This window comes from Micropterus dolomieu, linkage group LG01 (genome assembly GCF_021292245.1).
Source record: "Micropterus dolomieu isolate WLL.071019.BEF.003 ecotype Adirondacks linkage group LG01, ASM2129224v1, whole genome shotgun sequence".
In the NCBI taxonomy this organism is placed as follows: domain Eukaryota; kingdom Metazoa; phylum Chordata; class Actinopteri; order Centrarchiformes; family Centrarchidae; genus Micropterus; species Micropterus dolomieu.
Window position 1 is genome coordinate 2,777,426 of NC_060150.1, and position 13,424 is coordinate 2,790,849.

Below are 13,424 nucleotides of genomic sequence, written 5' to 3' on the forward strand. Positions count from 1 at the left end.
GTGCGTGCGTGCGTGCGTGTTCATCTGTGTTGGGTATCCGTGTGTGTGTGTCGTTACCTGTCGGGCAGGTTTAATTAACGGTGACAAATGGAAATGGACGGGCAGAAACACACACTTAACCACACACTGACTCCTTCAGCACGCGCTGCACAGCTGTCATCATCGGGTTTTAATTCAAAAGAAGCTTTACTGCACTATAACTCATCACTGGTGGAAAAACAAACACACAGCAGCTACATGAAGAAGGTGTCTATCTTTATCACCATTAATATCAGGCTTCGACACTCTAAACGTTATTCATACAGCAGCAGGAAGACGAGACATGCAGCTTATATTACTTTTTTAATTAATCTAAAACAAACAAATGTTGTTGGAGGTAAAGACAAATAAGAAGAAAAGTAGAATTCACACCAACAAGAGGTTAAAAATGTGAATCATTTAGATTTCACTGCAACAAAAAAATGTAATCATTTTAGATCAGATCAAGTCTACAGAAATCTTTAAACGGTTTAAGACGCTACTTTAAGAGCTGTAAATTAAGTGCGAGAGGTTTTCATTCATTTATTTCTGCCACAACTGGCTTTGACAAGACCTGAAAAGTTATTTTATCTAATGAAACTGGGCGAATCTCTGAATCCAAAACCAAAACCCAAGCTGCAAGAAGTGCGTGCTGCTCGAGGTGCTTTTCATTTACACAAAACAAAACCTAGCAGAAGAAGACCAAAAACGGTGATCACAAAGTACCCGACCACTAAGATTACAAGAATTAAACCTGCAAATGATTTAAAATACACAAGGAAAGAGTCTTTAAGTGCTTTCAAAAGAGGTCTAAAGTGCTTTGAAAGGGGCAGGCAGTGATTTAAATGAAAAAGAAATAGCAGGTTTACACACAAAAGGAGTTTGTTTTGGTGCTTAACAACAAAGAAAGGACACGTACGACATGGCTGCTGTTTAAATGACGTCCACGCTTCACTTCAGCTCAGACTGCAGTCCAAAAGAACGGAAAACATCAGAGTTTATTTAATAAAACTGGCGTCTGAACACCAGGTGAGGACGGGGAAGACAAAGAGAGGAACATCTCCTGTGAGACGGAGAGAAGGGGGAGAAAAACGGGGTGAAGGGTGAGATAATATGACGCCGCGTGTGACTGATGAGGCAGCGCCGGTCTGATTTGTCACAGTCAGACGGCGGGTTAACAACACACACACACACACTCATATATATATATAAATATATCTATCCACCCTGCCCTGAGGGAACAGCCACGCTCCACCCATGATCCCACTGAATGTGTGTGTGTGTTAAGACAATGGTGCCTTCAGCGAGTGTGTGTTTGCACCACAGATCATCTATTCAAACCTGCCGCCCTGCATCACCCAGAGCTGTGTGTGTGTGTGTTTGCATTTAAATGGCCTCGTGTGTGTGTGTGTGTTTGTGTTGCAGATGGGGGGCCCTGCTTCCCTGCAGCAAGGCTCAAGTGCTGCCCGGGTCGAGGGTTCAACTCCTCCTGCTACCGAATACACCGCCGTCTCATTATCTGCTCTTTCCGTTTGGCCCGTCTGGCTTTGTTTTACTGATACTCTGTGATCCGAAATAGTTGGTTGTGTTTATTGTTAGAGCTCTTGGAAGCGGCGGGGGATCCAAGAACAGAATAAAGCCGCTGCAGTCACAGTAAGTGGGGCAGTTTATACTAACAAGATTGTGCTCTGGCAACGAGCAATAAAATCTAAAAGATAGAGGATCAATTTGAAGTCGAAAGCCAAAAATCACCTTTACAATCAGAGTACTTTACAATCTGGACAAGATGCGTCGCCCACCGTCCTCGGACCCCCAAAAAACTAAAAAGGTAGAAGCCTGAGGGATCCCACGTAGGACGGACAGATAAATAAATATAGTAGCAGAATATTAACACAGTGGAGAAACTGAATTATACGTTCAGTCTTTTAAAACCCCATCACGCACCTGATTGGATGAACCGAACATTTGCTGGGCTGTTTGTCGTGTTTGCTTCTGATTTATTTTTTTTTAACCAAACATGTCGGTGAGTCTAGAAAGTTCTAGCGCTGAAATTGATTTAACAGAAGAGAAAAGTTTTTAGCCAGTGATGTTTCACAGGGCATTTAAACGAATGAATCTTTTGTTCTGTCAAAACAAGTCATTTGAAGACGTCGCCCTGATGCTTCATCACTGTTGTGTGACACAGATAAACAATGTTTGGAAACATGAGGTCTGAAGATGAAACTCCTCTGCTTACGCAACATGTGTTTCCTAACTGGAATGAACACCACAGAAGAAGAGACTGAGCTTTAAGACACGATGAAAGTGTGTCGACACCCTGTCCAGTACACAAACCACATGTGAGGTTTGTTTACGGGCGTTGGTGGGCTCCGTTTAGCCAAACAAACTAAAGTCCCAGAATGCAGCGCTTTGCACTTTGTTTAGGAGCAGCGAGCGGCGGCCTCTGGTGTGTTTGATTTGTTCATTTAGGCTGGCATGAAGCTGTCAGACCAACCTTTTCACTCGCAGGATTCTTGGTTAAACAGATAATTAATTCATCTATAAATGTCAGGGAATGTCTCAGTTTCCTGAAGCCCAGTGTGACGTCTTCAAAAGATATTCACTTTACAGTCACGTGAGACAAAGAAAAGCAGCAAATCTTCATATTTCAGAAGCTGGAACCAGAGACACGTGGTTTAAAAAATGACTTAAGAGATTTATTTTCTGTTGCTGAATGATACCTGAAGCTCCACACCGGAGACCTGACAGGGATGCTATTCGTTGTGAGTTTAACCTGGAATGATGAGAGACGTTCAAGAAGGGGAAATGACGACGTAGCCCGATGCTACGATTCCCTCGTGAAACAGACGCGCAGAGTTTCAAATCCTCTACAGTAGATGAGAAGAAGACAAACAAAACGTGGAAACCCAAAAGAAAACAATAATAATGCCGTCTAACTGCTGAACTACATTTAAACCACTCTACCGTACTGTACTGTGAGAGTTTGTGATGGAGTCACATTCCTGAGCTGTCAAACCGGCCGTGTGGCGAGGGAAGGCGTTCGCACTTTCATGTTTGTCTTGTTATTATCAGCGGACCAACACCCAGTTGAGTTCAGGAAGACAATTTCCAGCGCAAGAAATCCAAGCTACACTCAAGAAAATTATTAAAAACTCGAGCCCAATGATGGAAATCTGCCCCGGGGTTAAATTCACCTCCTCCCCCTGTAGTTCCCCCTCCTCATTAACGCGTCTTCAGACAAACACTGTCAGTTATTCGAGGCAGGTCTGGTTGTAAATCCGTCAGGGTTTCCTCACAGCATCAGTAATCCCGCACGGCTCAGGATGATGGTATTAACGTTGTAATGCCGCCCTGACATGTTTGGCTGCTGCTTATAGAGGAACTGTAACAGACGAGTTTAAACTCTTTGTTCTGTTGTCTGCTTTTTCTAATCCTCTTACCGATTGATCGAGGTGCGTACGTTCTATTAATAATAAGACTAGTGACATCTTTGTCTTTCCCGACGTGTTGCCAAATGTGTGTGTGATAATATGATGCCGTGTGTGACTGATGAGGCAGCGCCAAAGAAGGTAAAGGCAAAGTTTAGGTCAGAAAAAGTTATTCTGCTGCTGTTCTATTGACAGTTTGTCTTTGTCTGAGCTCTTTTCTCCTTCTATTATAAATAATATTAATGCAGGCAGACAGAGCAGCTGGTCATCAGTTTTATTTGTTAATTTTAGATCTGAAACGACTTGGATTTACAGAAGAACCAGAGAAACGGTGGTGTTGTAAAACAGAGAGGAAATGATGGAGAATTAATTGATAAACATTTGATGAACCCGTCAGAATCGAGCTCCTCATTAAATGTGTTTTGCTGGCAGCTACCAGACTTTAGCCTCCAGTTTACAGCAGCTCTAAAAAACACGTCAGGTGTTGTTCAGGATGCGGAGGAAAGCTGAAGAGAAAGCAGAAACGTCTGGCGGATGTTTGGAGGCGTGTCCGTCAGGTGAGGTGTTACAGAGGCGTCACCTGCTCGTCGTGTTTACCTTACACGTTTAGTCAGAACCAGAAGAGCCACAGTGCGCTCTGAGATTCCTCCCATGGCTCTGTAGCTGTTTGGGATTCCCAGCATGCCTCAGGACGCACGCCTGTGTTTTGGCAAGACAGTTGAAAGGCCCGTGATGTCGTCGTGATGTCACTTTGCGACGCCGCCGTCTGCTTTCGGTGTCTCTAGATGTCCCGACTCACCTGCAGAGACGTGTCTGATGCACAGAGCTCCGTTTGTCTGTCCTGATTTGATGTGAGGCATCAGTATTGATACTTGATGGTCTGTCAGTGGCGTTCTGCTCTGGTCGTTTGGGGCTCATCTCAAACGTTCAGTTGTTTGCCGTCTTGATTTTATCTACTCCTCCTCGTAACGCCCTCGCCTCGCTGGCGTCTGGACTTCAGAGAGATGATGTTGTTTTCTTCTGCACTGAAGAAAACAACATCATCAGCTCTGTTTAAAACGGCAGCCGATTAACCTTGAAGCGTTGCTCTGCAGCCTCACAGATGCTCCTCGCAGAGTTTTGATGGCCGCCCTCCCGTTTGGGCGCTGATCCGGAGCGGGGAGGTCGATCCGGGCCAAACGCCGTGTGTGTGTTTGGCTCCAGCGGGCCGTGATTACCGGCAGCTACCAGCCGACGGAGGCCGGGTTTGGCTGCTGCTGCTAACCAGCGTCTCTGGGCAGAACGCAGCCGGCGGTCATTTAGAGGTCGACTCTGACTCAAATTCTGGCTGCTGGCAAAAACACCGACGTGTCTGTGGCCTCTGGTTTCTGTTATTTACTCTCCTGATGTCAACACATCGAGATGATGATGAAGTGTCTAAATATTTGACCGATGTCTAAAGAAGAACCTCGACACAGTGCTCAGTATGTGAAAATGAAAACTGGAGACATTCGGCCGTTAGTGAACAATGGATAATTGTTTTCGGGTTTTGGACAGTCGGTCGGACAAAACCAGAAGTTTGGAGACTTCAGGAAACCGTTAACGACGCTTTGCTCTGTTTTCTGTCCTTTTTAAGGACTAAACGATTGATCGATTAATTGTGAAAATAATCAACATATTAATTATAACAGTGAAAATAATAAAACAACTTCAGGTAACAGAGAGAATTAAATCTCCGTGTTTACTGTTGGTGTTTCTCACCGTTTGATCTAAAATGATGACGCAGTGTTTTATGATTATGATTATTTTAAATGTAGATTTATCTGCAGATTATTTCCTCAAACAGCAGGTGAACCAGAAAATGGTAAATAATGGCATTTTTAGTGGTTTTGCAGACTCCAATTAGAATAATCCAAGTTTTATATCCGACAGGAAAGCAGCAAATTGTCACACTTTTCTTCAAGTTTCTTCAAACATTAGTTGAACATTCATTTAAATCGGGTTTCAGCTTTAATAAAAGATTTTCTCTGCAGACATGCTGACTTGTCAAATTTGAGGTATTTGTGCTTTAGTATTTTCTTTTCGTGCCACTTCCTGTTTCTGCTTCACCACATCTCGGAGGGAAATCTTCCTCTTTTTACTTCACTAAATTTATCTGACAGCTTCAGTTAATAGTTACTTTACAAATTAAGATTTTTACACACAAAACACATGAAGAGTTTATAAAATAAGTCTTGTTTTAAATGAAACATTTATACAAGTACAGCTGACAGGATTATTAGATTGATAATGAAGTTAACAACTTTAATCATTTGAGACATTTTTCAATGCTTCACAGATGTGAAGATTTGCTGCTTTTCCTTTTTAATTTATTAGTAATAATTTTGATTTTTAATAGTACTTTTCATACTTAAGTATTTTTAAGTACTTTGACTCAAGTAAAATTTCAAATTTTTGGATATCTGTATGTAGGTATCTGTACTTTTACTCAAGTACAGGATTTATGTACTTTGTCCACCACCGCTGATAACACTAAGGAGGGCTCCGTTCCATTATGTGGAGCCGTGTCGGTGAGCGAGCGTGCACAACACTAGACCTGGCTCGGCTAAATGGAATGCAGCCGTCATTAATGTTATTAATTCCACCTGTTGTGAAAAGGGTTTATTCTGAGATCTGAAGCTCCTACATGACTTTACAGAGGGACCGTCCTCAGATCTTCTACAGGACCAGCTTTACCCGGCGTGTTTGGTGCAGGCGTCCCCCGTCAGGTGTGTGTGTGTGTGTGTGTGTGTGTGTGTTGGCCGGCTGCCATCTGTTCTTTATTGTCCGTCTCTGATCGCGTTTCTCTCTCCAAGTCTTTTATCTCTGACTTCCTCTCCGGTCTCCTCTCCTGCATTTCGTCCGTCCCTGTCTCTGATGCTTTGATGGCGCTGCCCTCTCGGCCACCTCCCTCGCAGTCACACCACTCCCACCTTTTCTCTCCTTCTCCGTCACTCCCTCCGTCCATCCCTGCGTCTCCTCCTGGCCTCCGTCCAGCTGTTTCTGCTAACACTGCAGCTTTTTCACAGTCGCCTCTCTCCTGACTGTGGTGATGTAGATTAGATGCACGCATCAACAGTAGCAGACATCCTTCAGGTGGCTCATTTCAACAACAAGGCAAATCAAAGTGCTTTACAGAAAACATAAAAGCAACATAGGGAAAAATAAAACAGGACAGCTCAAAGCATCAGAGCTAACATGGCCGACTCCTGTTTAATCTCTGTAGCGATTAAAGTTTTTTAGGTTCAGAGCAATTAATCGATCAGTTGAGTTACACAAAAATATGACAACTGAAAAAAGCATAAATGTAAAAGTCTCACTGGTTCCACCCTCTGAAATGTACATATTTGTTGGTTTGACGTTTTATATACCAAACAATAAATCATATAACGCTCAGATTAACAGATAATGCAAATAGCCATCTGTTGCACGCCTTGTTGCGAAGTAACTGAAATATATGTCGCCTACTTGGTAAACAGGAATCTCTGCCCTCAGTATAAATTAAGATTCTTTTGAAAGGAGTCAGGAAACAATCCTTTTTATTCCAAAGTTTGTTGATTCCAAAGTTTTAAAATGTTTGGTCGACTGAAGCCAAAAACACTTCCACAAGGATTAACGTCCCTGAATCACCTCATTTATACTCTCTCTGACGTTCCTTATGGATCGCTGCCATCGTATAAATAGTGTGTTGTGTGGCGTGTTTTGTCTCAGTTGTACCTGCTGTGTTGCAGGTGACTCGCCTCGGCCACGTGAGGCTAACTGTGTTTAGACGCGACTATAAACAACAGTCTGATCTCGGTTTATATCATCCTGCTGCTAAACACAGACTCCAGGTCTTTTGGACTTGAAACTCTCTGACTTGTAAACATTTGGATCGTAGTGTTTTTTGCCTGCTCTGCAGTGCCTGATGGGTAAAAAGGCAGGTATCACTTGGGGGTTCGTTTTCTTGTCCCTGCTTCCTGTGTGTTTTCACAGCCGTTAAAAGTGTACTTAGTGAAATAATAGTTAAAAAAAGTGGTTTTGCATTCGAGTAGATCCTTCCTCCCTTCATGATTTATAATATATAATTAAAACAGTATATGATTTGTATTTAAATGTAAACTGTGCATCTTGAGCTCATAATATTTTTCCTGTGTCCAACATGTTGGACATGTTGGACACAGGAAGGACCGTGGAAATTTTAAATGTGAGCGGGGAAATGAAACTCTTGGCTTTCATTTGCATCTTTTGATCCCCATCTCGTTTCATCCCTCTCTTCCTCTCCCTCCTTTTTCCCTCTTTTAATACCTATTTCCTCTCTCAGCCTTCTGTTATCTAATTTACCCATGATGCTGCCCTGGCCTCCACATGGTTTGGTCCTGTCTCGCCGTGCCGACGCAGCGAGGCGAAGCGTGCTGTGTTTTCTGTTTGCAGTTGTGTCGATAAGCATCGTTTCCACCGAGGGCCGTGTGTTTGAAACAGATCTTTGTGTTCTCTACAACATTTTAAAGTGATGTTGTGGTTTTCAGAGAGGCTTTAAATCTAATTGAACTTGACTCAGAGTAACATCAGCCTCCAGCTCAGATCTCGTTAGAGACCTCGAGTCCTTGTTATTTTGTTTGTTCCTGTCTTCCAGCTGCCGTCACATAAACACACTCTCTTTGTGTGGCCCTTGTGCAACACAAATATGTCACTCAGTGGGACTGAGGATTTACAAATCGCAGCAAGTTGAAAGTGTGTCTGCTTTATGATTGCAGGTTTTTGGTTCTTTGTTCTTAGATTTGGGCTCTCGGGTATGTAAACCTGAGGACTGAGGTCTTTCGAAGTCAGAGTTAAGCCTCGTTTTAGCTTCGGAGATCTGTAGAGCTTCGGTTTTAGATTAAACATCTTTGGCGGGCAGGGGGTAAAAAATCATGGGTGGGTTGGTTTTACAAAATGTTGGGGTTGTTTTGAAGGTGAAGGCTGTGTTCAGACAGATATTAGCTTCAGCTGCCGCAGCCAACGAAGAAAGACAAAAGTTATGCCTGGCTCAAAAAGCAATGCAACCTTCGGCCGATCAAATACGTTCCAGAGTTGTAAAATCATGTCTCGTGGTATTATGAACGCTGTGCACTGTTGCAGAGTCTGACAGACCTTCAAGCTCATGGATTTATTTCCAGGAACTGAACTTCTTGCGTTTACTTGCCCCCGCCCTGTAGCAACGTGAACGCACCAGGTGTGTAATGCAGTGAATTTGCTGATCCGAAAACCAGTTAAAGGTCTTTGAAGTCTTTTAAGTTTGGGGGTTAAACGTTTGCAGGTATCTCGGGTCTACAAGGTTAAAAGGTCTTGGCTTGCTGTAAGATTAAAAGTCTCACAGCAAGTCTTCAAGGATCCATTCGGATTTTCCAGGATTCCACAGGCTGAAGGTTAAAGGCCTTAAATCTTTGCTGCATTATTTAGGGTTTAAAGACCTCAGGCTCTTTTACATTCAGTTGTCATGGTTCAGCGTTGTCAAGGTCTTGGGTTCTTGAGGGTTTGTTCCAAACATGCTGATGTGGAACGTCTGAGACTCCTGTGTTTAAAGATGTCCAGAAGTTTAAAGATGTCTTCTGTTGAGGGTGTGTGAGGTGAGCGGTCAGGTACAGCTAATATTTGCCTTTCGCCGGCAAAGGTCGGTGATCTCTTGGCGACGCCGCAGCGTGTTTCTGCTCATACGTGTTCTCCTGCTCGCTGAGGCAGAACCGAGCGTAAAAATGGAAACAAACGAGTGAAATGAAAGAGAATTAATAATGGAGGTTATTCCGGAGAGCGCCAGGAGTCCTGACGCTTCACTTTGAAGGCCTCCTTCGTTGTGTTTTAGTCTTTCTTTCTCTTCTTTTTGCTTCTACAGCTCTGTGTTGGCACAGAGGGATGGATGGAGGAGTGTTTTCAGTCCCGCAACGCTCGCTCTCATTTCTAAGTTTTTCCTCCCCGAGCGACGGCGAAGTGGAAGAACTCGCCATCCCTTTCTCTTCATCTCCCTCCATCTGTTTCACTCCATCTGTTTCCTCCCTGTCCTTATTTCTCTCTCAATTTCTCCGTCCGCTTTATTCATCTTGGCCTGTCTTCCCTTCAATCTGTTTTCACCGTCTTCCTCTGATCATCTTGTCCTTTAAACCTGTTAAGGCGTTTTTTTTAATCGTAGGGTTGGCGGTGCGACCCTCAGGCTCCTGCCTGCATGTCGAAGTGTGAGCAATTTGTTCTTCTGTGGTTAGAAAGTGCCGGATACATTCACTCCAGGGACCAGTTAACCTCCTTATTTCCTCTTTTTCTGGACCTCCATCTTAGCTTTTATTCAGGTATCAGCGACACAACATCATCCCGAAAAGTTCTACAGATGCACCAATCAGACTTCCATCTGTAAACCTCACTGGAAGTCCTTTTTGTGTATTGGAAACGTGACATCTGTGGCTGCTGTGGCAATAAACTAATCGACCCCTGACTGAATCAATGTGCCTGACTGCAAAAAAAGCTGACTTTTAAGAGAAAGACGAGACTTTAGGGACATAAATGAGCGTCAGGATCGAGCCCACCTTCACTGCCCGGTGAATGAATGACTGAATGATGAATGAATGAATGGTTGCAGCTTCACTTTCACTTCACACACACAAACATCTGCTGTCAGCTGCCTAATGTGGCACTTTATTCACGCCCTCTTCCTGCCATCCTCTTCCATTCTCCCACACAACTCATCAGTCCCTTAAATGCAGTTTGTGTTGATGGATTGATTGAGTTCAGGTGTGCCTCCCACATGTTCCCAGATGTTTTTGTTACAGCATAGTTCTTCTCACGCAGAAGCCCCTCTGAAACTCATCCGGACTTTCCCTCCACTTGCTTACTCAACACAATTTGGTCCAATCAGCATTTCTTTTTTTTATGTCTCCGTTCCTCTAGAACTCCCCGAGAGTATTGATTGAGTTTGATTGTCAGAACAGCATTATAATCGGTTATCCCTCAGGTCTGCTAACTGTTTCATATACAAACCTGGTATCCCACCTGTCCACGATAATCGCCATAAAGCTGCAGCCACAGTACACCAGCTGACAGCTGCCAAAGATCATCCTCTCTAGAAAGATGCTCCACTCGTTCACCCTTTTCTGAATCCAGCATGTCTGTTCGCAGCTTTTTTGAAGATGCGTGTAAATCTAGAACGAAATCCCAAACCTCAGCAACAACTGGGTGATCCAACTTCCTGTCGGGAGGCAGTTTGATATTAAACAGAAAAAAAAAAAAACTTTTGTACATGTATTTAGCCACACGAACATCCTCCACTCGACTCTGAGGAGGCAAATAGCACGACTAAGACGTAGTGTGTTTAGTAAACTCAAACATACTGAAGATGAAGATCAACAGTGGAGAAGAGGATTGTGCTACAGGAGAAGAGTTTCCGTGCGTGTTTGGACATGTTTGACATGTTTAGGGCTGCAGCTGATGATTATTTTCATCATTGATTAATAAGTTGATTGTGTTTTTAGTTTGGTAAATACATTTTTGAGTCAAAAGGATGTCAGACAATAGAGAGACATGGCATTCAGAAGAGAGTCCAAGTCTTCAAAGGTTTGTTTTGTGCAGAAATCCAAATATAATAATAAAATATATAAAACAGAGAAAAGCAGCAAACGTTTGGCCTTTTGGCACTTTTATCAAAATATTTGTAGATGGATTTTCTGTCGATTGAGTGTTTGATTAATTGATTAATTAATTTTTTTTGTCCGATCCACGGTTGATCCCCAGGACGGTACGAATGTTGTCTTTCCTGTCAGTATAGTTAGTAGATGTTGGTTTAAACAGGAGTCGCTTATCTAAGGCTTGCCGTAGAAAGAGAAGTGTATTGATATCGGAGGCGGTCCACTTCTCCTATAAAACCCACTGACCCAAAACAGTTTTCTGCTGGAATATTCCTCTAACGTTGAGCCAGTTGAACCATCGCTGACCAACTGAGTGTCGGTCACCTGGCGAAGTGACTAATCGTGGCCTCACCGGTGATTTCCCTCCATGTCGGTGGGTCGTACTGGGAACCAGCACAGGGGACCTGGAGGCCCCCCCAAAAACAGGAAGCAGCTGGATCAACATCCTGCCTGGTAAAGAGGGAGGGGTCGCACCGACACAGGCCGCCGTTTGTTAAAACCTCTACAATGTCCTCCTCTGTGCGTCTGCCAGCCAATAGGGAAGCTTCTTTCTGGATTCTTTCCAGACAGATACCAACCCCCCCCACACACACACACACAGAGAGAGTGGCAGCATCGTTACTGGCATCAGCTCTAATAATAGTAGAGTCCAACAGCAGCTCAGTTATTAAACGTTATTTTGGTATTTGAGTATGGACCAAATATGCACTTTACTATGAAAGGATGAGGCGCTGCTTCCTGATTCATACTGTTTCATGGAAACATCTGGAGAAAAACACAACAGCAGTTGTATATTTGTCAGTGTTTTCCGCTGCGAGAGAGGACAGTAGTAGAAAGTAGAGACACGACTAACTTGAGTTGGATAAAATCGAGTAAAGTTTATTTCTGTAGCTCCTTTTAATCGCAGATGTGATGCATAAGTGTTTTATTTTATGAGGCTAAGAAGAGCTATCGAACAGCGGTTTGATTCTCTTCAACTTAAAGCATCTTATTTCTGTTAGCTCTGTTGTTTTTCTCAGATACCTGAAGAGGTCAAACTACGCCTGGCTCTATGTCAAAAGCAAAAAGCCAGGCGTAACGCTGCAGAAGAATTGGGTTTTTTTGTGTGGTTTTAGTTGCTTTCAATAGGTGTTTAAATGATTAGTTGGAAAGCATGTTGTATTTTAGACTTTCCTCCTGTCTGTTTTTCTTGTGCATTACCTTTTAAAATGATTCCCTTAAAGCAAGAGAGAAACGGATGTTAAGGGACCTGCAGGGTTTCAATTCATCGTGCATATCAGACTTATATTTATTAAGTGATTCGTAAACTTCGATAACTTCCTGGAAACATACTATTAGTACTACTAGTAGTTGCTGTATGGTGGTGGGACATCATCAGCTTACCTGATGAAACCGAAATAAATCTGTTTCTCAACCAGACTGTGTTTAAAATTCAGCTGGTTTTGTGTTCGACTGTGTGAAGAGAACAGATCTGATGGCGGGAAGCTTGTTACAGATCCAGTACTTTATCTAGAAAAGAGAAGCAAAGAAAAGAAAACGCAGATTATTTTCCCACCCTCCTTAATGAGCACACAGGAAGTGTCACTGCTTCCTTCCTGCTGGAATTTCTGGAATGAAAGGAGCATCCCAGACAATGACAGTTGGTAAATCTGTCAAATTATGTGCAGAGGTTTGGCCACTTTCCAGCAATGTAGCAGGGTGTATTTTGTGTGCTTTGGTTTCACATGTTAAATTAGATGCTTTTCTTTCCAGCAAAAACCATAAACCTGCAACTACTGGAAAAGTCTTCAGTGTAATGATCTAAAATCCAAGGCCTTGAACACACAGAACCTCTGCTCTCTTCAGTCCCGACTATTGTTTAAAGTGTGACTTTACGCTGACCACGTAGACGACCTCCAACACATCAGAAAGGAGGCACATTTGTAGATTTCTCTTTATATTTTCACCCCTCTTTCGATCCAGACTTTGTCGTCCTGGAAGGCTTTTAGCGCTCTCTTCCTGGAGGAGAGACATTGTGCGTCTAAAGGCTGTCACAGATTGCTGCTGATGAATTAGTGAAGAGGAACTGAAGGCGCTAAGTGGACCCGGCCTACTGGCCTACTTAGCGCAGAGGCCGAAGGTGTCACAGAGACCAGCGGGGTTGATGTTGTTGTCTGTGTGGTGCTGCGGCAGTGTAGTGATGCTCCCATTTAAATATCAAGTTAAAGTGGGAGTTTATGATTTATAGGTGGTTCTAGAGGTCCAGTAGGACGCTGTGGTTATTGTTGTTGTTGTAGTGGTTATTAAGCGGTTATTGAGATCCTTAGGGTTAGGAGTTTTTATTTTTTGTAAA

The 13,424-nt window shown here is 43.2% G+C and overlaps 1 protein-coding gene across 3 annotated transcripts in view; it reads left to right on the plus strand.

The window, feature by feature from the left end:
- Positions 1–13,424, plus strand: part of agap1 (ArfGAP with GTPase domain, ankyrin repeat and PH domain 1) — a 171,602-nt gene that overhangs the window by 62,714 nt on the left and 95,464 nt on the right. Inside the window, exon 2 of one of the 3 annotated variants that reach the window (XM_046049972.1) lies at positions 6,124–6,193. The exons of the other annotated variants lie outside the window; for them this stretch is intronic. Within the exon in view, the coding sequence (XP_045905928.1) occupies positions 6,124–6,193 (70 nt within the window). The remainder of the gene's footprint in view (positions 1–6,123; positions 6,194–13,424) is intronic. 3 annotated transcript variants of the gene reach the window in all.